Source organism: Chelonoidis abingdonii, chromosome 3, assembly GCF_003597395.2.
Source record: "Chelonoidis abingdonii isolate Lonesome George chromosome 3, CheloAbing_2.0, whole genome shotgun sequence".
NCBI classification, from domain to species: Eukaryota; Metazoa; Chordata; order Testudines; family Testudinidae; genus Chelonoidis; species Chelonoidis abingdonii.
The window spans coordinates 131129460-131153558 of record NC_133771.1 but is presented as its reverse complement, the minus strand read 5'-3'; the positions used below and the strand labels follow the sequence as shown (position 1 = coordinate 131153558).

The 24099-nt window shown below is 43.5% G+C and overlaps 1 protein-coding gene across 4 annotated transcripts in view; it reads left to right on the top strand.

Moving 5' to 3' along the window:
* RPS6KA2 (ribosomal protein S6 kinase A2) overlaps positions 1–24099 on the top strand; it is a 464767-nt gene that overhangs the window by 361199 nt on the left and 79469 nt on the right. For all 4 annotated transcript variants that reach the window (XM_075064103.1, XM_075064105.1, XM_075064106.1 and 1 more), the window contains 2 exons: positions 13843–13913; positions 15114–15202. In XM_075064103.1, the coding sequence (XP_074920204.1) occupies positions 13843–13913; positions 15114–15202 (160 nt within the window). The remainder of the gene's footprint in view (positions 1–13842; positions 13914–15113; positions 15203–24099) is intronic.

Below are 24099 nucleotides of genomic sequence, written 5' to 3'. Positions count from 1 at the left end.
AATTTAGCGCTACTCCTCTCGTCGGGGTGGAGTACAGAAATCGATTTAAAGAGCCCTTTATATCGATATAAAGGGCGTTGTAGTGTGGACGGGTACAGCGTTAAATCGATTTAACGCTCTTTAAATTGATTTAAACGCGTAGTGTAGACCAGGCCACAGTCTCCTTAGGCTCTCCAGCCTATCTTGCCATGCAGGCAGGCTGGACTTAGTGATAATGGGTCACTTACACCAAAAATCACAAGATATTCAGGTTGCTCCCAGTCCCAAGAGACCAGTCACTTACCCCAGGCCAATTTGTACCCTAGATCTCATACCAAAGAGAACACTGGCAGCCAATCCCATAGTAAACTAAGGATTTATTAACTAGGAAAAAGAATGAGACAGTTGTTTACAACTTAAAACAGGTAGTATATATAAACAAATGAATTCAGTCTATGGTTCCAAAAGGTGACAGAAATGTAGTAATCTGTCAGCACTGAATGTCTTTTTAGAGCTAAACCAGATTGACCCTGGGGATCTCAGCTTTTTTTATTTCTTAGCTCCAGCCCTTGCAAGAGCTCAGATAGCAAAGAGACAAAAATCTTCATGTCTGCTATCTTTATTTCCCTCTTTCTGAATTCAAGCTGATGGGATGTGCTTTCTTGCCCCTAGCACCTTTGTGGGTGTAAGAGGGCTATCAACCCAGTCTGTGCATTGTGATGCTCCACAATGGCCCATTTAGCCTTGAGAGTTCTTCTGCATGGGCAGGGGAACCACTTTTCCTGCCTTGGTTCACAAGTTCAGAGCAGGCAATTTTACAATTTTAAACCAAAACTTATATACTACTTTATAGCATGGGATACAGCTATTACAAGTAAGATTACTGCATGCAGCAACTTACAAGCATTTTATAGAGATTAAACACATTCTTACAATTTTAACAACCATCTTGATCAATATTAACATAGAGGTGAGCTGGTCCAGTTTCTAGCTATGAATTTGGCTCAGCTGACACCTACAGCCTTAGCAAGAGCTGGCACCTGGTTTACCAGCATCACAATCATTGTCATTATTATTGTCAAAATGATCTTAACTGACAAGGTTATCCTGGTCTCTTTGAAATCGATGAGGGTTTTGCCACTGACTTCTGTGAAACCAGAACTTGCATCACTTAGTACCAATAGCCTGTCTGAGTCTTTGATGGTAGACCTTTGTAAATCAAAAATGCTAGTTATCCTGCTGTATTTATGATCATGTAAATACCACAGTTTGCCAATCAATGTTTCAGAATTAGCTTAAGCTAATATAGTACATGTCCATAAGAATGGTCATACCAGATGAGATCTTGTATCTTGGCTCCAATATCCTGCTTTACACACACAGCATCAATCCTTGATGGTACCTGGCGTGAGCCTATTTACAAATTTGTTCCAAGAGATGTAAAGGTGTGTAAAAGTATGGCTTATCGTGACCAGACTCCTTTTGTTTTCTGTCTTCCTGTCTGCCACTCACCCCTAAGACCTGAGTTTTCAGGTACCAGCTCACTGGTCTGTTCTACTGGTGTTATAAAAGCTTTTCACCGAGAGAATCGGTATGAAAAGTTAATTGACTTAAATGGCTAAAAAGTTGTGTCCATTTTCTGCTGCGCCATGAAATGTTTGGTAACAACACTATAGATCTAGATCCCTGCTGGATTGGGCTGTCATTGAGATAGCATCTGCAAGTCTGTTGAGAGGCCTGTAGTCACAATGGTCTCTTAGTATGAATCCCTGGCTGATTTACAGAGCTCCAGACCTGAAGGAGGCTGTTTGTTTTTCCTGAAGTGAAGAGAGTTAGACCCTCTACAGACAACTTCATATGCACGTGGCAGAATGTGAGCGATGACTGGGCTAAAGATCCCAAATAAAAAGATATGTGTTAATACTTATATATGCAATGTAGGGAAAGCATAAAGAATAAAGTGAAGTGCCTTTCTTTAGTTGCTGCACCTGCAGAATTTATAAGTAGAGAAAGGAGATGCTAATGAACATCTTACTCTGCTTCTGGCCAGACAGAGAATGTTTTGCTCTGAAAATTTTTGTCTTAAACCTAACTGTACTACAGAGCTCTATACACCAAGGGCTGTACAGTGTACACACACTTACCTGGTTAGATCAGTACCAAGCATCACAGCAAGACGACCTCCTTTGCAAAATCCAGGTCTAACAATGTCCTTTTATTTTCATTGTGAGAGATGCTTTTCATAATTCAGATTATTTTGCATGTGAATAGCAGTTGTTGTGTGAAGATCTTCAAGCTCTTTACAAATGCTAATTAATTATGCCTGTCGGGAGATAGGGGATGCAATTCTGTCCACCTACCTGAGGGGGAGCTTCTGCCAGCACCTGTTCATGTCTTGGGGTGCAGCTCCATCCCACACCTTCCAGTGAGCCCTTCAGTTCACCTTCGCTCCCCCCTGCCTGCTTTACAGTGCTCTCCTTCTTCCTGGGAGCAGACATTTCCCATCTGCTCTCCTCCTCTAACCTTCCACTTGTCCCAGTGACCCAATCCCTTCCCATCTCCTGATCTCCCTCGCATCCACTGTCATCCCCTCATTTACTCTTCTCCTTAACTGCTCACTCTCCTCTGGCTCTTCCCCTCACAGTACAGCATGGGGGGCCAACCTGTGGCTCCGGAGCCACATGCGGCTCTTCAGAAGTTAATATGCAGCGCCTTGTATAGGCACCAACTCCGGGGCTGGAGCTACAGGCACCAACTTTCCAATGTGCTGGAGGTGCTCACTGCTCAACCCCTGGCTCTGCCAGGGATCCTGTCCCCACTCCACTCCTTCCCACCCCCCGAGCCTTCCGCACGCTAAGAAACAGCTGATCGGGAGGTGTGGGGAGGGAGGGGGAGGCGCTGATCGGTCGGGCTGCTAGTGGGCAGGAGGCACTGGTAGTGGGGTGGGGAAGCTGATGGGGGGTTGCTAAGGTATTACTGTGGCTCTTTGGTAATGTACATTGGTAAATGCTGGCTCTTTCTCAGGCTCAGGTTGGCCACCCCTGCAATACAGGCATGCTTTAGTCTTTCCATTCTTAATAAAAACTACCTTCTCCCTACTTGCCTCTCCAACTACTGCCCCATCTCCCTTCTCCTCTCTGTCGCTAAACTCATTGAATGCACTATTTACAATCACTGCCTAGAATTTCTCACCTCTAGTTTCATCCTAGATCCTCTCCATTCTACTTTGTACCTCGTGCCCTCCACTGAAACTACTCTGGCCATGTCATAAACAGATAGCTAAGGGTTAATGTCTCTTTCACCTGTAAAGGGTTAACAAAACAGGGACCTGGAACACCTGACCAGAGGACCAATCAGGAGACAAGATACTTTCAACTCTGGGTGGAGGGAAGTTTGGGCGTGGGTCCTTTGTTCTGTGTGTGTGTGCTCTCTAGGCTCTGAGGGTGACCACCCGTCTCTACAGGGCATTGCAATCTTCTGATTTCCAAGTTGTAAGTACAAAGGTAGAAAGAACAGTAAAATAGTCTTTTATTGGTTTTCTTTATGTGCAAATGTGTAGTTTGCTGGAAATATTTTAAATTGTATTTTTTCTGGATAAGGCTGTTTATCCATTTTCTATAAGCTAATAGACCCTGTAATATTTCATCTTGATTACAGAGACAATTTTTATGTTTTCCTTCTTTTATTAAAGTTTTCCTTTTTTTTTTTTTAGAATCTAATTGATCTTTTGGTTATCTTGTATAAGATACCAGGGAATTTGTGGGAGAAAGGAAAGACAAGGGGGAGGGGAAATCTGCTCTCTGTGTTTATCTCTCTCTACGGAAGAAGAGGGGGGAAGGGAAGTGGGTTATTTCCCTTTGTTGTGGGACTCAAGGAATCTGAGTCTTGGGGTCCCCAGGGAAGGTTTTGGGGATTCAGGAGCTAATCAGGGGCTCCACCCAAAGTCCTGATTGGTGGCAACACTACAGGATCTAAGCTGGTAATTAAGCTTAGAGGCATTCATGCTAGTATCTCATTTTCTGGACTCTAAGGCTCAGATTTGGGAAGGAATACTATGACAGGCCAGAGTTTCTAATGATCTCTTCTTAGCCAAATCTCAGCACCAGTACTCCATCCTCATACTTCTTGACCTGTCATCCACCTTTCACACAGGTGACCATGCTCTTATTCTTGCAATTTTATCCTTTCTTGTCTTCCATGATTCTGTCGTCTCCTGGTTCTCCTCCTGCCTCTCTGGTAAGTCATTCAGCGTATTCTTCAAAGGATCCTCCTCATCCCCACTTCAGCTTTCTGTGGGAGTTCCACATGGCTCTGTCCTTGGTCCCCCTGTTCTCCCTCTACAGTTTTTCTCTGAGTAATCTCATCTGAACACACAAATTCAATGATTATCTCTATGCGGAAAACTCACAGATCTACCTCTCTACCCCAGACTTGTATCCTTCTGCTTAAATGAAATTCTTGACCTGTCTCTCACATCTCATCCTTGTAGATGGCTAGCCATCAGCTCAAGATCAATGCAATAAAGCCCTAATCACCCCCTTTCCCTGCCCAAATCCTCTCTGTTACCTCCTTTCTCAAGCACTGTGAACTACACCACTAACCTGCCTATCATCTTGGACTCAGACCTCTCTCTCTAGATCAGGGGTAGGCAACCTATGGCACAGGTGCTGAAGGTGGCACACAAGCTGGTTTTCAGTGGCACTCGCATTTCCCAGGTCCCTGGCCACCAGTTCAGGGGCTCTACATTTTAATTTAATTTTAAATGAAGCTTCTTAAACATTTTCAAAACTTTATTTACTTTACATACAACAATAGTTTAGTTCTATATTATAGACTTATAGAAAGAGACCTTCTAAAAATGTTAACATGTATTACTGGCACACGAAACCTTAAATGAGAGTGAATAAATTAAGACTCGGCACACCACTTCTGAAAGGTTGCCGACCCCTGCTCTAGATACTCTCATCCAGGCTGTGTCTAAGTCTTGTAGATTGAGTCTGTATAACACCTCTAAGTATGGCCTTTCTTATCCATCCACACAGCTAAAACTCTCATCATTCATATCTTGATTACTGCAACATCCTTTTCTCTGACGTTGAGAAATGCAATTTTGCCGCATTCATATCTATTCAAAAATTTTCCTACCTCATCACTTTGACCGTGTCATCATTCTCTTTGCAACCCTCCCCTAGCTCCCTCTTCTCTGTCATACCAAACATATGCTGCTTGTCTTCATTTTCAAGGCCCTTCACAGTCTATTCACATCCTACCTATCATCTCCATTCAGTATCAAAAGGCTGACTTGCGTGTCAGATCAGCCCATAATGCCAACATCCATTGTCCACTTATTACATTTTCAAACAAGCACCACTGCGTTTTTTCCTCTGCTGTCCTTCATAAACATCCACAGAACTATCTCACAATCATCCTTCAAACAGGGGTGAAAGTAAGTCCAGTGACTTACCGGTATGCTGGGGCCAGTTCTGGCCCCCGGAAGGGGCGGGGCCTAGGGCAGAAGGAGTGAGGCTGAGGGAGTCAGAGCCAGCCCCAGCCCACCCTGTAAGGTAAGTTCCCACACACACACACCAGGGTAGCAGCAGCAGCCCCGGGGCTCTGGGGGTTATTTAAAGGGCCCGGGCTCCCCTGCTTCTACCACCTCAGCCCTTTAAATAGCTGCCGGAGCCCCGGAGTAGTAGCGGGGCTCCAGTGGCTATTTAGAGGGCCAGGGCGGTAGAAGCAGTGGGAGCCCTGGACTTTTTAAATAGCCCCCGGAGCCCCAAAGCCCTACCCCAGGGCTCCAGCAGTGGGGCTCTGGTGGCAATTTAAAGGGCCTGGGGCTCCAGTCCCTGCTAGGAGCCACAGGCCCTTTAAATTGCCCCTTGGGGAAGCCAGGCCACCCCGGTACGGCAAACTGGCTCTTGCTGGTACGCCGTACCAGGGCGTACCGGCTTACTTTCACCTCTGCCTTCAAACCCTCCTTTGCCATGATGCCTACAAAAAGCTTGACGGTGGTGTTGGGGTTCCCCAAGACTTCTTCCATTCAGCCTCTAAGAACTCAGTTCAACTTAAGTCTTGTCACTCTAATTCTTTTATATGGCATACAGCAAAGCTATGCGGAGTTGATCAGACTCAAGTGTAGGGGATGGGCACACCTCTTCCTTTATATACATTTACATGTTACATGGGTGTACTATGCACTGCATCACACATTTGGGGATCGGCTTGGTTATTTTGTAGGAATCAATCCCTGAATACCATGCACTGTTCATGCACAATTTACTCTTTACCTTATCGTACGTTCCAGGCTTATCTTATCCATTGTTATCTTGTCCATTGTATATGGTTCCATGGGTATTCCCCCTTATCTTAGGTTGTACAGACATTCTGTTTACAGCCTGCTGGTGCATTTACCTCCCAAATCCTGTCTCTCAAAAAATGAGGCCTCACCCTGTTCAGTTACTCATGTCAAGCCAAGCCTACTTTGATTTTTGTTTTTTATACTGGCATTTGTTTTATTTGCATTATATTCCTGTCATCCTGTGCATTTTTTTAAGTTTACTATCCAGCAACACATCTTCAACACTACAGTAGTTATTTGAACTACTATTAATGCTAAGCTTAAAGTACAAACTAGGGGGCGCAAGCTCACCTGTGGCAGGGGTTCTCAATCTTTTTCTTTGAGGCCTCCTCAACATGCTTGTTTGGGTGGAAGCAGGGCCCAGTGGGACTCAGGCCATCTCTGCAAAGCATGGGAAGGGAGTGCCACCTCCACCTCCTGACTTACCTTAGCAAGCCATCCAGCCTGTCTGGGATGGGGGATGGCACAAGAAAAAATTATAGCTTAAAGGCAGGCAGGGGGAGCGCTCAGCTCAAAAAGTTTAAAAACCACTCAGGATGCAGGGAGAGGGCTAGCTAGGGGCTATGTGTGGGCAGGGGGGTACCTCAGGATGCAGAGAGAGGGCTAGCTAGGGGCTGTGTACAGGCAAGGGGGTAGCTTAGGGTGCAAGCAAGGGGTAGCTAGAGGCTGTGTGCAGTGAGGGATGTAGTTCAGGATGCAGAGAAAGAGGTAGGTAGGGGCTATGTGCGGGCAGGGGGTAGCTCAGTGTGCAGGGAAGCTGTAGCTAGGGGCTGTGTATGGGCAGGGGGGTAGCTCTAGGGGCTGTGTGTGGGCAGGGGGTATCTCTGGGTGCGGGCAGGTGGTAGCTAGGGGCTGTGTGTGGGTGGGAGGGTAATTGAGGGCGCAGAGAAAGCGGTAGCTAGGGGCTGTGTGCAGGCAGGGCAGGTAGCTCATGGTGCAGGGAGAGGGGTAGCTAGGAGCTGTGTGCTGGGAGGGCACCCCTCACTGTGGTTGCTGCTTCTGGAGGGCTGTGCCAGCCCTGGAGCCTAGTCCCCCCCCCCCCCCCCCACCCAAGCAGCTCTTACGGTCAACACTTGTAGTCACTAGGGTATGGTAGCTGAGGAATAACCAGAGCCACAGGCCCCAGCAACAGGAGGAGGAGACAGGGAAGCGCTTGGCCAACTGCTCCGTGGCACCAGCCAGAGCAGGAGCCACCCCACCCTGCCCATCTCCAGCTTCCAGCCTTTGACCTGGCTGGGGCCTCAGGGACAGGGGAAATGGAGGGAGAGTGGAGCTGACCGGGGACGGCCTTGCTTTGGTTCCATTATTAGGAGTTACAGCACTGCAATTTGGGGAGGCAGCTACCCCCATCACCCCCCAAAACACCCATGGGCCCTGGGTGCTGAGGCTTGTGCACCCCATGAAGTCAGCTTGCAGCACCCCCGCCCCCCTCAGGGGGCCACAGACCTTCCAGATGAGAACCACTGACCTATGGTATAGCCCAGCAGCATGTAATTTTACACTATAAGCTTACTTTTCCTTTAGAGCATTTTTTCATCATTTCAACTTTGCTTTATTTTAATTGCATTATAAAAAACTACAAAATATAAAAATATTTTTATTTATTACTATAGGAAATGCAGGTGTGAAACAGAATGCAAACGAATTAAAATACCATTCCCTGACTCCTGGTGTGCCTGTGTCTTGCTGACTAGCCTGTGTCTTGCTGACTAGCATTGTCTCGTTGTTTTCTTGTACTCCCCTGTCTCTCTGTATCCATCTGTTGTCTCTTTGTCTTATCCTTAGATTGTAAGCTCTTTGGGACAGGGACCATCTTTTTGTGTGGTGATTGTACAGTGCCTATCATAATGGGGCCCTGGTCCAATCCTGGAGCTCCTAGGTGCTGCAATAATACAAATAATACATAATTTTAATAAAATAAATGTTTTATAAATGTGAAATATGAGATACTGAGCAATTAGGTGACGTTGCCAGAGACCACCTAGCAAGTGACTAGAAGAGATGAAAGTGAGAATGGAGCCCAAGAGTCCTGACTGGAATGTTCAGCTCTCTGAAACCAAGTGATTTCAGGCTGCTAGTGCAACCCTGAACATCATCCCAGGCTCACAACATTTCAAGAGACCTGGAGTGAAATTGTTTGTACAGCCTATCCTTTCCGCTGTTGAGGCTCATCTGGCCACCACCCCCAGCTCTCAACTTAATTTTGTTGGGTCACTGGATCTCACTGAAGATAAACTACTCTCCCTCATTGAGTGTAGATTCCCCATCCCCGGGTCTTCAGCGGACATTACGTGGCTGCTTCTCTTATCTTGCTTCTTTGTGGGATCACCAGGTAAATGTTACTGCCTCTCCCAATCAAAAACCTATGATGAGGTGAAGTAGGAGAGAGGAAACATTTCCTCTTTTGCAGTAGCTGGGGGTATGATGAGGCAGGAGTGTATGGCATCCCATAATTTCTAACATGGTAGCTAAGGAGCCTTCAGGGATTCCCTAGCAACTACTTATTAGAGAAGGGAAACCTCATAATCCATAGCATGCTGTTGCTAGTGTTTTTCCTCTCCCACTGCTCATTAGTAAGGGGTGAGAGATCAGGATTAGGGAAAAGCAGCAGTCTTTCAAAGGTACTGGATGGAGTGGGCACACGGTGTCTCTGAATATGGGGGATCATGATGATGGAGCAGGTGAGAGGGGAGGGAAGTGGTCAGGGACACAGCCAGTGGGTAAGCAGGTGGTACACAAGGAACAAGCTATGAGATGGCTTATGTATTGGGAGGGGTGGAGCTTGAATCTCTCAGCAGAGCAGAACTGCAGGGTTCTGTGAGGGGTTTGGTGTCAACTCACATCACCCTAATCAGGGGCGGCTCCAGGCACCAGCACACCAAGCGCATGCCTGGGGCGGCAAGCCACCGGGGGCGCTCTTCTGGTCGCCGCAAGGGTGGCAGGTAGGTTGCCTTCGGCGGCATGCCTGCAGAGGGTCCGCTGGTCCCGTGACTTCGGCAGACCTCCCACAGGCGTGCCACCGAATCTGTGGGACCGGGGACCTCCCACGGGCAAGAGGCCGAAGGCAGCCTGCTTGGGGTGGCAAAATACCTAGAGCCGCCTCTGACCCTAATCTTGCAGTTTGTTTACTCCTAGGCCTGACACCCAGTCAATCTGCTGTGGCCATCAAACAGCAGTGTATCTATGTGCGAGGACTGCTGTGAGGGCTAACTTCTTTTGTCAAGTCTCATGTTCAGTACTGAACAGAATTCTTAATTCTTTGATAAACAGGAAACTGGGGGTGTGCTGTGCAGTGGCATTAGCTGTTGAAGACATAAGCTATTTCAATTTACAAGGATGTTTTTCTGTTTACTTAATATTTGCTAACCTTCTTCAACATTATGTTAAACACAATGCCATTGCCGTTACAGAAACATCAATGCTTTCTTCCAGATCCTGCCTTGATTCAGTTCACTGAAGTAAAAAGCATTGATGCATACAATGTGCTGGAGCTACACTGCACTGACTTTTAAATATTGATGTTAGGTGTATGTCTTTTGAATTTAATTTCATCTTTATAGTAGCGCCATGTAATTGTAGAAATGTACAAAGTACTAGTGATTGAGACATTGCAGTAAATGTTCTGTATGGTGCTCAAGGGAGTTGCTAGCACAACTCCCTAATGCCAGTCAACAAATGTCTCTCTCTTCATTTTACTTTTTTAAAGAACACCGTGCAGGCAGGGTTCTGGCTCCTGGGCTGGCAGAGCCCTCGGGGAGTAGCAAATGCTGGGGGAGGGTGCCCTCTGGGCACACAGTTCCTACTTACCCCTCTGCCCGCACCCTGAGCCATCCCTCTGCCTGCACACAGCTCCTAGCTACTCATCTCTCTCTGCACCCTATGCTACCCCCTGCCTGCACATATCCCCGTCCCTGCACCCTGAGCTACCACTCTGCTCTTACTTGCAGACTGATTTGCCTTCTGTGCCCATACTGCAAATACGGGTCTTTCTATGGTCTCCTTGTGAAAGGAAGCTGCAGTCTTTTTCTTCCTGCATGGCCAATGGCCAGGCTGTCACTCATATTACTGTCTCCTGCCTCAAATGTGTCAGGCTATGCCTTATACCAAAATGAAAAAAACTGCAGCCACTTTTAATTTTCTTAAATTAGGATTTTAAGAGCAAGAAGCTCACAGGAGAAGAAAGCATGATACCTAAACATCCATGCTTCTAGAAGTATGGGGACAATTCAGTATAATGTATATTACTTTTCTTACCACTTAATGGAAGGATACTTAAGTCTCATTTTTAAAAATGACTTGGGTGCTTTCAATGGGACTTTGGCTCCTAAGTCACTTAGGCATGTCTGTGAATTTTACCCAAAATCCTATTCGCCTCTAATAAAACAGCTGCTTCTCTCTGACCCTCCAAGCCAGCCACTCTTCCTCACTTTTCGGTCCCTTTGTTTTCTGAGTCTGGCTTATAATTGTCCAAACTTATTTGAAAGTCCTTTGTCTCCTTTCAAGTACCTGTTTTCAGTAGCTTCAGGGAGCTTGTTGTTGTCTAAGATTAAGCCTCAACCCTCCCTCTCTTTCTGTTTCCTCCCCACAAAACTGTTATAACAATGTAATGATTGTGTTTACTCTGTGGTCCAAGTTATTAAATCATCAGGTACTTTTCCTGGTGACTATGATTGCTAAAGAAAGAATTTTAAGTGCTGTTATCATTCAAATAGCCTCCTGACATAGTTCTGATTGTGACTGGGCCTTTATTAGTTCGGGCATGACATGGGCATGAAAGTTTTCCCTTTTAGTCACAGAACTTCTCTCTACTTAAAACAGGAAATGCAGTCATTTTGGTATGGCCAATACTGTAGCATCTGTTGGTAGGTTTTTCATAGTGACCATTACTTCTTATTGGCCAGAGGAGTGGAGAATGATAGTGAGAACTGCAAAATACAGCTGACTGGTTAGAAAGTCCATGACCAGAATGCTAAAGGGGTAAAGAGGTAAAAGACACCAATTATTTATTTATTTATTTATTTATTTATTTATTTATGGATTGATTTTATGGAAATGTATTAGTCTGTCACACCTCTCCCCTTCAGGCTCCTAGCGCTGCTACTAAGGAAAAGAAACTGCTTCAGAATAGAATGGTACATGAGTTTGGACATTTAAAATGAAATTAGCCTCCGGTAACTTGGCAACTTGGTTTTGCAGGCTATGGCTTCATGAATTATCACTATGCAGGCACCGCCAAACACATTGTGCTATGGGTCTCAGAGGTGAAATTAGGCTTGATTTCTATTTGCATTGGATAACTTAGTGCTGGGGAAACCATGTCTGAATTGAAGATTTAATATGCAAAGTGTGCCAGTGTTGTTGATAAATTGTCACTTTTAAATGTGACCTGATTTAAATATCTATACAGAATAGAAGACTTGAATTTCAAGCAGTAATGTCTGAATAGCCCCAACTACTGTTACGAGTTTAAAATGAGGTACTGATGTGAGAGAAGACAAAGCCGGTTAGCATATATTTAATAAAATATGTATAAAAGTCAGAATATTTATTTGATAAAAATTGCAACTTCAGCTTTGAAGAGCAGATGTTAAGATACCACAGGAAGTGAATCTAGTACAATGGCACTTTGCAATGAGTTTCAATTTTAAGAAATGCCCTGATCTCACTGGAGTTTTACCTTGTCTGAATATTTCTGTTTCATCTCTCTTTATCATAGGAAGTTCTCTTACCTGCCATATGCACGTATCTCCGAAAGGAAAAACATATTGTATCCAGCAAGAAACATTCCTGCCTGACATGTTGAAATTTGATTTAGAGATTCAAATTCTTCCCTCCTTTCTGCTGGTGCAGCTCTGCGCAATGGTGTTGCCCCATTGAAGTCAACAGAGTTTAGCTTTTATTTTTCTAAATTTCAGGGAGAACATAATAGTAATTTCTTTGTACTTCCTGTGGGTTGGTTTTTTTAATCATTGGAAGTTTTGTACAGATTTTTAAAAGCCATTATCCTTTAACGCACATGGCAGCCATTCCTTAGGGTTTTTATGTTTTCCCTTTTTATCTTTTAAATTGCTGAAATGGATATAAGAGCATAACTCTAAACTAAATTTAGTATTTAATTATCATTTGTGTTAATCAAAGCAGAGCAGATATTAGCACTGTCCTGATTACTCCTAAGCTAATATTTGCTAACTAGCACAAGGTACTTGAAAATGTTGTAGGTTAAAGAAAGGCAAATAGGATGAACCATGATCTAGCACTTAAGCCTTTGGACTGAGAACCAGGAGACCTGGATTCTGCTACAGGTTCTGACAATGGCTTGTTTTCTGACCTCGGGCAAATCATTCTGCCTTTCTGTGCCTCTGTTTCCCCAGTTGGGATAATGAGGCTTGCCCACTTTTATACCGTGCTTTGAGAGAGTGAGGGTTGAAAAGTCACTGTGAGTACTAAGTATTATTAGGAAGTACTTAGGGGAATTATTGATCTATTTCATTTGAAAAAGGGGGAGTCCAGCTAAGAGTCAGATTCGGTCCCCCTTATGACATTGAATAGTACCTTAATGCACTAGTAGTCCACCAGAAATCAAAGGGGCTGCTCCTCTGGTAAGGTACAACTTAACAGAAGGGTGGCAGAATGTGGCACTTGTAAACATGGGCTTAATTATAACCAGTATGTGTATATTTACTATTAAAAGACCCAAGACCTTACTTGGTGCTGACATAAGCAGACAGAATGCCTACTGACCTCAGTGGAAGTTGTCCTGATTTACGGCAGAGCTGAATTATGTCCCTGATCCCTATTTTCCAGTGCACAATACCCAACATTGCTTATCTTGGGAAATCAGCTACTACTTTTACGTGCAAACAGTGCAGTGACTAGCGCTGTGTGAAACTCTCAGAATTCAACTCCAACCAGGCAAGCTCCCTTGATTAGGGCTTTTGTTACAAATGTGACATTCCAGTCAGGTTTGCTGAAAGAATCACTGATTTCAGAGGAACGTTGGCTGATTGATGCTTTCAGGTGGAAGCCAGGCAAAAGTTGAAGACCACTGCTGGGCTTTTGCTTTGAGTTTGTAGGTTCATTTAAACCCGAAACTCAAAGCAAAAATCATGGGGGAATGAACCCAGGTGAACCAATGCAGATGGAAAAAAAGTTCATGCAATCCTGTGAGCACCAGATTTTTGTGCATCTCAACTAGTGCATGATTCTCCATGCTACTGATGGTAACAGTTCCTTAGGCAGCCCTTTGAATTGAAATATAGTCTTGGTCTCTGATGTCTTACACAGTAGAAATGGACTTACCATAATAAATATCTTTTTTTATAGCTACAGTTTTTTAGACCTTTTTTAGCATAAATAGTACATTTTTATGAAATACTTATTGGTGTTTGAATTTAATAGAAAACAAGATAATGGAAAGTATTATAGTATGGTGCACTGTCAGATGGAATCTTATATAAATACTGTATGTGCTTATTTGATTTACCATTTTTATTTTTCTTCTACAGTTTGAGATGCTGACAGGGTCATTACCTTTCCAGGGAAAAGACAGAAAGGAGACAATGGCTCTCATTCTCAAGTAAGTAGTAATGTCTGATGGTTTATCTACTAAGTACTTGTTAGCTCTGTTCCTTGGATAGACCTTTGGTCCTAAGTACATTTAACTGCATAAAATATATAGAACAAGAGCAAATATACAAAGAGGCTGAGATTTTCAAAGCTGCGCAGGGAGTTAGAGGTGCAATTCCTACTAATGTCAGCGTTAATTGTGTGCCTAAATCCCCTAGGTGATTCACCCAGAGTAAATAACCAGAAACTGTGTATTGCTGGTCTGTGAGCATTTCATTTGGGGGAGGGGGCCTTGCAGAAAAAATATATGCGGTCAGATAATAAAAGACTGTATGATGATGCATATATAAAAGGGTGCAGAGCTAAAGTTGTACAGACAGCCTGCACATTGTCATTCCTGACTTTCAAGTCCTTTCCTTTGCAAACCTGACATCGATTTAATGCTCAGCATGCGCATAAATATTTGCAAGATTGAAAGCATAGTCCCTGCCAAATTACTTATTTCTGCCGTCTACCACTGAAGCACCAGGGTTATTAAAAACCAATTACAATTTTTAATAATGCAAAATGTGTATTTTATTACCACTCTCTTCATTCTTGAAAATGTCTAGACCATTTTGGGTCAAATATTCCAAAAAGTTTGCTCTTGGATTGAGAACAAACCTGCCAAATGTAATCCAGAAAGGTAAAACTGAAAATAGATAATAAATAGCTGAAAATGACCCCTTAGAATTCACAGAATGTCCCCACAGAATGTTCTCTGTGTAGATCTATCTTCCTACTGTATTTTCCACTGCATGTATCCAGTGAAGTGGGGTTTAGCCCATGAAAGCTTAAGCTCAAAAAAATGTTAGTCTCTAAGGTGCCACAAGTACTCCTGTTCTTTTTGAGGATACAGACTAACATGGCTACCACTCTGAAGCCTTAGAATTAGTAAACCTTGAGCAACATTAACTATAAGGTGGTGTAATATGCTTCTGGTCAGGAGCTGCATCCAGTGACCTCTGTGGTAAAACTTCCTTTAACCTCGATGGGCGCAGGACTGGCCCCTCCAGGTGTGAGCTATCTAATCTGTCTAGGTATTATATCTTTAGTGACAAATGTGTATGGGTGTCTGCATGTCCCAATTAATTTCAGTTATAAAATGCAGGTGTGGATTTGAAATTTTTTGAAAAATATTTTTTTCTTTTCAAGTGTTCTGTTCTTTCAGAGCCAAGCTAGGAATGCCTCAGTTTTTGAGCATGGAAGCCCAAAGTTTGCTGAGAGCCCTCTTCAAAAGGAACCCATCCAACAGATTAGGTATGGATGCTCATTTGATTTCCGTACAATATGGTGGTGATAATTTCCCTCGCTGCATTTTAACTGGTAGTTATCCTCTCCATTACATGTACATTTATATTCATATTTATTCTGCAGCAAAACACAAGCATTATTAGAGAGAGAAGCAAGGAAATCAAGCATAGCATTAGAATCCAAAGCATGAGATTAATTCTTGATTTATTTCTTCAGTGAAGAGGAGAAGAAAATCACCAACCTTTATGAATTGCATAAGATAACTCCTGTGGATAGTAATACAGGAAAATGAGAACCCAGTCAGGTATTTTAATGAACTCTATATATTTCTGCTCCACATCTTGGAGAGGGATGAAGGAGAGAAGAACAATTCTTGCAAAGCCACTCTGATTAAATTTCTGTGCCATCTTATCTGATTTAGTGGGAGCATTTTGAACAAAGGGCCTGCCCCTTTTTAGCATCTTAAAATGAATTGTCTGCTTTATCACCAAGATTTTGTTTTACTCTTCTTTCATTATTGCATTCAGTTATGTTTGAATAAGCATAGAGGATGTTTCTGATTTATTTACGTAAAGCCATCTCTGTCTATACTCAAGAGTTCCATTAGGAAACTCATGGTATTTTGGGTGGGGGGGGGTTACGTAGGACACTTAGTGTGTCCATTCATGTTTTAGCAGGTGGTTCCTTTGAAAATTTGTTCCCTAGAGATTTTAGTGAAAAACAAGAGTAACCATAGCAAATTGAGGACATCTAAGTCGTAGCATTATGTTGTTATTTTAAAATGTTGCCTCTGTCTGTACAAATATTGTAGATTCCTTCCAGCTCTCTACTCTCTTGTTCTGGGTGAATAAGAAAATGACTTGCTTTCTAAAATAGCGGTGTGCAAGGGGGAAAAATGGTTACAACAATATGTGTTTCCTCCTCTACTCTCCCAATTTCTCTGTTCTCTCCTGCCTCCTGTTCTCTTACCAGCTTACACCTCCTATGTTTCATGTATCCATTTTTCTTCACTACTATCATCCTCTATTCATTCTCCTTTCCCCATCTTTAAAAGCCTTGAACACCACTGTTGTTACCAAATTTCCACTATTAAGTGATACCTCAGTGTACAATCAGGTACGGTTCTCAGATGTGAGACTTAGGGAAGGAAAAAAAGGACAACAAAGAGAAGCTTTGAAGACTGTATCCTAAAATTCCACCCAACGATGTTGCTAAGAAAAGGTTGAATTGTTTTCCAAATACAGTAACATCTCACTTAATGTTGTAGTTATGTTCCTGAAAAATGCGACTTTAAGTGAAACAATGTTAAGCGAATCCAATTTCCCTGTAAGATTTAATGTAAATGGGGGGGTTAGGTTCCAGGGAATTTTTTTTTTTGCCAGACAAAAGATATTATATACATTTTAAACAATTTTAAAGAAACAATTTAATACTACAGTCATCGCTGCTGAGTATGAAGCTTAGTTGAGATGGTGGAGTCAGAGAGTGAAGGAGGATGGATTGTCCGGCTGCTGCTCTTGCTGTTCTTGCAAGCACACTGACTTTGCTGGGGGCAGGGACTCAACCCTCAGCCCATCCACTCTACCCCTTCCCTCAAGTCCCCACCCTTGACCCGCCTCTTCTCCCCCCCCAGCTCCTCCCCCCTTTACTTCGCACGCTGAGTTCTCATGCCTCAATCCTCCCTTCTGTATGCTGCAAACCAGCTGATTGCCACGGGGAGGGGGTAGGCACGCCGAGTCCTCGCTCCTCCCCTCTCCCTGCTGCTTAGGGCAATCAGCTGGCTTGCGGTTTAGGAGGCAAGAGGGAGGGGGGAGGCGCGAGGACTTGGCATGAAGACTCCCCGTCCCTTCCCCCCGCCTTCTGCCTGAGGCAATCAGCTGGCTTGTGGCATTTAGGAGGCAGGAGGGAGAAGCGAGGACTTGGCGCACAGGCTCCTCTTCCCCCCTCTGCCGCCTCCTGCTTGGGGCAATCAGCTGGTTTACATTGTTCAGGAGGGAGCAGGAGCCTGCGCTCCCAGTCCTCGCTCCTCCTAAACGCCGCAAGCCAGCTGATTGCTGCAGGTAGGAGGCAGGGGAGGGCAGCGGAGCATGCCGAGTACTCGCTTCTTGCCCCTGCCTCCTTCATGCCGCAAGCCAGCTGATTGCCACGGGTGGAGGAGGGGAAAGGCACTGATCCGCAGGGTCTGCCGGTGGAAAGGGGGCTGTAGGGAGGCTGCCAGCTGTGGAGAAAGCAGGCAGCCAAACAACATAAGAGTGGAGCATTGCACAACTGTAAATGAGCATGTTCCCTAATTTATCAGCAATGTAACAACGAAACAACATTAACCGGGACAACTTTAAGTGAGGAGTTACTACATATGTGATTTTTTTTCCATTTCTGAAATATTAATTTATTGACTCAATAAATATGCAGTATTAATTTTAACACCCAGAAGGCCATAAATAATAAATAAAATGCACTAATAAAATGCAGAGTGTACTTCCCAGAAGTGCAAAAAATAGTGTTAGTCAAACCTTTGAACATATCCAGAGTTTAGGTTCAACACAAGGAGAAAGTAATATATTTATAGCTCCTTTGCTGTAATTCTCCATCTGGATACTCTATTGAAGAACAAAAGCTATTTTACTCTAGAACAATTTCTCCTCTTTAGAAATAAGAGAAGTAAGATTTTCCTGTGTGTGTGTGTGTGTATATATATATATATATATATATATATATATATATGTGAGTGTAATATCCTTTCCACCTATCAGCGACATCATTTAGCTCTTCTGTATATGCTCTGTTGTATCAGTGGGAATATATTGCTCTAGAAATTGCAGGTGGCTGTAAAGAAAGTCTCAGGGAAAAGAAGAATAGTTGATCTTTGACTTCTGTAAGGTCTGTCACAGGAAAAGAAATAACTAATTGGTCCTCATTAAATATACAGTTGGCTTACATCAGCACCCATGGGGTTTTGGCAGCTAATTAATTACTTTCCTTTTTGCAAGTAAGACACATCATAGTGTAAATACTGAAAAACTTTTGAAAAGCAGGATGCTGTTATCTCCTGTAACTCTTTATGCTTTTTAGATTTTTTTAAATTGGGAATAGGGGTACGAGAGCAAAGCTAAATAAAGCACGTAACTTGTTCCAAGATGTGTAAAATGCAAGTGGTGCAGGAGAGATGAAAGCCAGAGGCAAAACATACTTAGTTGTTCAGTCGCTTGAGGTGGTGTTATGAAGGGATCTACTACTACTTCTGATCCCACATGTAGCAGTCACAGCATTAGCATTCTGACTGACCGTTGTTAGCAAGATGTTTGGCAGCCCAATTACATCACCATCTGGCTGGCCTATGGTTCTTGAAATTTCTAATAATAATCTTGTGTGTCCTTTTGCTGCTGAGTGACCTTTTAAGGCTTTGCTAATGTACAAAAATTAACATTCTTCAAGTATGTGTCAGTGTAGAGCCACTGAAGGTGCTCATGCACCCCATGTGCATGGGACTGGACATTTTAAAGTAGCAGTGTCTATTGGGGCTGGACATGTACCATGTGTCTCCTCATCCTCCTATGCAAAGGCTTAAAGAGTGAAGCGACTGCCACCCTCCCTCAGGTCCCTCCTCTTATTTATTGCAGTGAGACAGAATCTGGCGAATTTCTAACCCACTAGCTCTTAGTTTTGACTAAACCTTCTTAATTTCTTCAGAACTCTTTTAATTATCTTCATATTTGACTGTTGTGTTCAAATCAACCCATCTTATCTGAGTATCATCAGCTAGATTCCCCCTGTACACACCTTCATGCCCAGCGCTTCTTAACTTGGCAGACCTAAACCTACCAGCGTCAAACCCTATCCATCCTGTTATGGACGAATCCCCTTAAAAGATGGACATAGGAGGTTCTTCTTCTGTGTAGGGGGACATGGGGCCAAATTCCATCTTCTGGAACAATTTGTGAGTCTCATCAGACCCTGAGATCCTGTGAGTGGACATCCCGCATCTCTGCTGAAGACTGATGCAGAAAAAATTGTGCCAAGAAAAGTGTCACAGGGGTAGCCATGTTAGTCTGGATCTGTAAAAGCAGCAAAGAATCATCTGACAAAGTGGGTATTCCCCCACGAAAGCTCATGCTCCAAAACGTCTGTTAGTCTATAGGGTGCCACAGGATTCTTTGCTGCTTGTGCCAAGAAAGAAACTTGTGCTGGCACTGGTAGCGGCATTGCTATCTCTGATCCCATTCTCTGCCCCTCCCCAACAGACACTTATCACAAATGCTTCAGTGGGCTGGAGCACCCAGATGAACCACCTACAGATGCAGGGGCATACTGTCAGGATGACCTGAGATTACACATGAATGGCCAGGAGCTGGGAGACATCAGACTGGTCTTCGTAGCATTCCTGCCTGTTCTGTGGAACTCCGTAGTGCAAATCCTGCAACACAACATGTTGGTGATGCACGATGTAAACAAACAAGGAGGTGCTTGATCATCTCCTCTTCTGCCAAGAAACTGTCAGGCTATTGAAGTGGTGACATCAACACAGGATAATCCCACTGGGTCTAAACCTCCTAGGGCTCGGTGAAGGCCTGGCAGACTTCTTAAGCAGTCACCCAGTGACCATCCACAAGGGGTCGCTGAAGGAGTACATAGACCTCATATTCTACCTCGGCAGGACCCCCATAATAGATTTATTCACCACAGGGGACAATGTCAGATGCATGACTTTCTGTTCCAGAAAAGGCGTGAGCCTGGGATTATTGCCAGATGCTTTTCTTTTGCAGTGATCTGGAGGATTCATATATGCCTTGACAACAATTCTCCAGGATAATGTCCAAGATCAAGAGGGACAAGGCTACAGACATCTTGGTAGACCCTTATTGGCCAAGACAGTTTTGGCTGTCACATCTGCTACAGGTGGCCCCGTGCCATCCCATTCACCTCCTGGCCTGCCTGGACATATCACAGAATCAAGGTCAGCAGTCAGACCCGCAGCTGTTACACCCGATGGCTCAGATGTTGGCTGTTTGAACATTACCAAGAGAGACTGCTCCCTACAGGTTCAAAAGATTCTCATACAATGCAGAAAATCCTCCACCAGGAAGATTTATGCCTCGAAGTGGAAAAGATTTTCTATATGGGCAGCCCAACATGGTTTGGACCCAGTTCAGGCAGCCACACTGAAGATCCTAGACTATGCTTTCCCTGAAACACGCAAACTATCATTTAATTCTCTCAAAGACTCCTTGGTGGCATTATCAGTGTGTCACACTCCAGCACAGTCACACCCAAAGATACTGAAATTCTTTAAGCGCCTTCTTCATATTAGCCCTCCATTTAAGGACCTGACTCCCTCATGAGACCTCTTTGTTATTCTTCTGAAGCATATGGACCCTCCCTTTGAACCAGTGACAGAATATGCTGTGCACCCCTTATCATCAAGAGGATCTTTGTAGTGGCTATCACCTCAGCTTAGAGAGTCAGTGAACACTAGACTGTCGTAGCTGGACTGCAGTCTTTCATATGGACAAGGCAGTACTCAGACTACACCTCAGTTTCACCCCAAACGTGGTCTAGACTATCTCCAAAAATCGATTATCTTGCTAGTCTTCTTCCCAAAGCCACACTCACCAATGGTAGAGAAGAAACAGCACACTTTAGACATATCCACAGCTTCGCTGTATTACTATAATGGGACCAAGATGAAGTTTTGTCTGAGTCATTGCCACTTTGTGGTCATTTCTGGTTTGTCCAAAGGCCAAGCCATCTCACTACAATGAATTTCCAAGTGGATCATGTAATGCGTTTCCACCAGTTATCCGTTGTCTGGAGAGCCTTTCCATTCAAATATCCAGGCACATTCCACCAGAGCACAAGCTGCATCTGTCACCTGCTTCAGAAACTTTCCGATCTTATGCTCTTGATATGGCAGCCAGAGCAGCCACCAAGTTCAGGGGAACAGTTCTCCAATCACTGATGCAGCTGAAACTCTTCACTCCCACCAACCTGAGGGGAACTGATTGCTAGTCACCTACAGCAGGATCCACACTGACACATACTCAAAGAAGAAAGAACAATCACTCTACAGAAACTATGGTTCTTCGAGATACTGTAATCACAAACACCCCTCAATCCTCACTTTCAGAGTCCTCAACTAACACAGGCTTCGAATGGCAAGAGAACTAAGAGACTGGGACCACTCTCTCCTTTATGTCCCCACATAAGAGCATGAGAAGGCACGGGGTGCATGCACAGGCCAAACAGACACTGCTATTCAATAATTTCCAATCTCTCACACATGAGGCTTATGTAGCCCTACAGAGGAAGTCACACTGACCACAAGATCTCAGATAACTACTAGGGTAAGTAACTGCTCTTTCTAGTGGATTACAAAGATGAAGTGAATAAAATCAATATTGTTCTGATTTTTGTAACCTAAATATTGCTTAACTACTGAGGTGATATTTGTTGAAGCAAATTTATTGACTATTACTGGTCCTAATCCAACATCTATTGAAATCAGTGGGAATCTTTCCAATGGCAGTTGAATCAGACCCTTTTTTAACAATTAAATCAATTAAAAATTATATTAATTAGCTATGTTAAAAAGAAAGTTAAGGTTGCAAAGTTAAGCACTCAGAAGTTAGGACAGGCCAGAATTAGCATTGCCAATCCAATCTCAATTTGCCTCCCTTGGCTTTAATGAGACATAGGCTCCAAAGCACCTAAAACCCCTTTTTAAAAACGGGACTTACACTCCTAAGTCACTTAGGCACTCTTGAAAATTTTACTCACAATCTTTAATTATATGATCACATACTATTTTTTCCACAGGAGCCTGGCCTCATTCATTGCACAGGATGGTCAGTGCTCACTGTAGGGGTAGTGATTCAATATTCTTTTTATGCTTAACCACACACCATTCAAACCCTGCACTGAATACAGAGTTATTAATTTCCTCATGGGCCTTTCCCTGGTGTTCTCATCGTAATGTCTGAGTGCACTTCACAAACAACTTGTGAATAATCTTTACAGCACTTCTTTTAGGTGAGGGGTGGCATTAGACCCAATTTTATAGTTGAGGAACTGAGGCATAGAGAGATTAAAGTCAGAAGTGTTGACTGATTTTCAGTGCCCAATTTAACATACCGAAGACCTGACTTTTTGTTCAGAAAACTTAGCATTTTTATGGCATTTTATATGTTCAAAGCAGAGCTCCCATTGACTTCAGTTGCAGCTGTGAACTATCAGCACTTCTGCAAATCTGGCCAAAGTGTCCCAAGTTGGGCAACCATAAAGTAAGGAACACACAGGTAGTGATCACCTGTGAGAAATTTGGGTTTAAGTGACTTGCCCAGCATCACATAAGCATTCTTTGGCACAGTCAGGGATAGACTCCAGTTCTTCTAGGCACATTTGCTGGTCCTGATACTCTTCTGATGCTGGGTTTATATTAGTGTAACTCTGTTTTTTTTTCCTGTGGAGTTTCTACTTAGCTATACTGGTGTCAGTGAAATCAGAAGCAGACCTGCCATATATGTTTAGTAGACAATCTGGACTGTCCTTGAACTTGGATAATGATTGAAAATTCCTAATAAGAAATCCATGGAACAAGGTTTGTCGCTGGCGAAGTTTTTGTATCTACTGATTTCTGGCAGCAGTCTATTCTATGTTCAGAATACCAGGGGGAACAAATCAGAACTGTAAACACACCTATTGGGTCAGCTTTTCCATATACATGGCTGACAGCCCTGCATGTAATATGCAAGAAATATTTGTTTTTAATACTGAGTCATTAGCCAATGTTAAGCAGGCTGTAGAATGCAGTTCTTGATCAGAGCACTTTGGCAAACACTAATAATGTCTTGTGTGCATTGAAAGCAGCTGTCACATTTTACAAAAGCTTGAGCTGACAAGACCTTTTACAAAACTCCATGTTAGGAAGTACAATTATTGCAAATAAAAGGCTTAGTACCCTGAGGTGCTGAGCACCCACAGCAAGGTATTCAGTGTTCTCAGTTCCCACTAATGTCAGTAGGAACTGAGATGCTCAACACGTCTGGAGATGTTCAGCATCTCACAGGAAATGGCTCCAAAACTGCAATGCAGACTCTTCATCTCCAGGTGTTACTTTCCCTCATGGGAGAATGAAAGATGCTATTAATAAAACCAAATCAACCAATCACCTGGCACACTTAGTCAAATCTGATAGTTGTTTAATTATTACTGAACACCTGATGATTTTCCTCAAGCCAGTAAACTAAATGTGCTGAAAGAATAAACAAGAAAGATATTAAATGAGGACATAAAGCAAAAGTAATGAAAGAATTGGACATGTGCTGCCAAACCCCACGGGGTTTTGCTAAATAATCAATAGTATATGTAAGAAACATAAGAAGGTTGTTAGTGAACAAAAAGTATCTATGACATTGGTATGTTTGGTGCCAATACAAATGAGAACCAGTTTTGAGGTACCCCAAATCAGCCAACTCTTTGTATACATTTGAGCCTCAACTATGTGCACCAGAGTTTCCCCATCTGTAAACTGGAGTTAATAAAACTTAACTTTCACAAGATGGCTACAAATGCATATCTGTAAGTGCTAGGTAGCAGTAATACCATTGCCCCCATGTCAGGAAGCCCTTTGGACTCCTAGTCCTACCTAGTTTTATTCAATTCTCTCTATTCTATAAGGCTCTTAGATCACACTCCTCATTGTAGTATCTGAGTGCGTTCCAGTCAGGGCCGGCTTTAGGCTGATTCCCCCGATTCCCTGGAATCAGGCCCCACGCCTAAGAGGGCCCCACACCTTAGGTGCCTTTTTAATGTTTTAATTTTTTTTACTCACCCGGTGGCGGTCCAGGTCTTCAGCAGCACTTTGGCGGGGGGGGGTCCGCAGAAGACCCAGAGTGAGGGAAGGACCC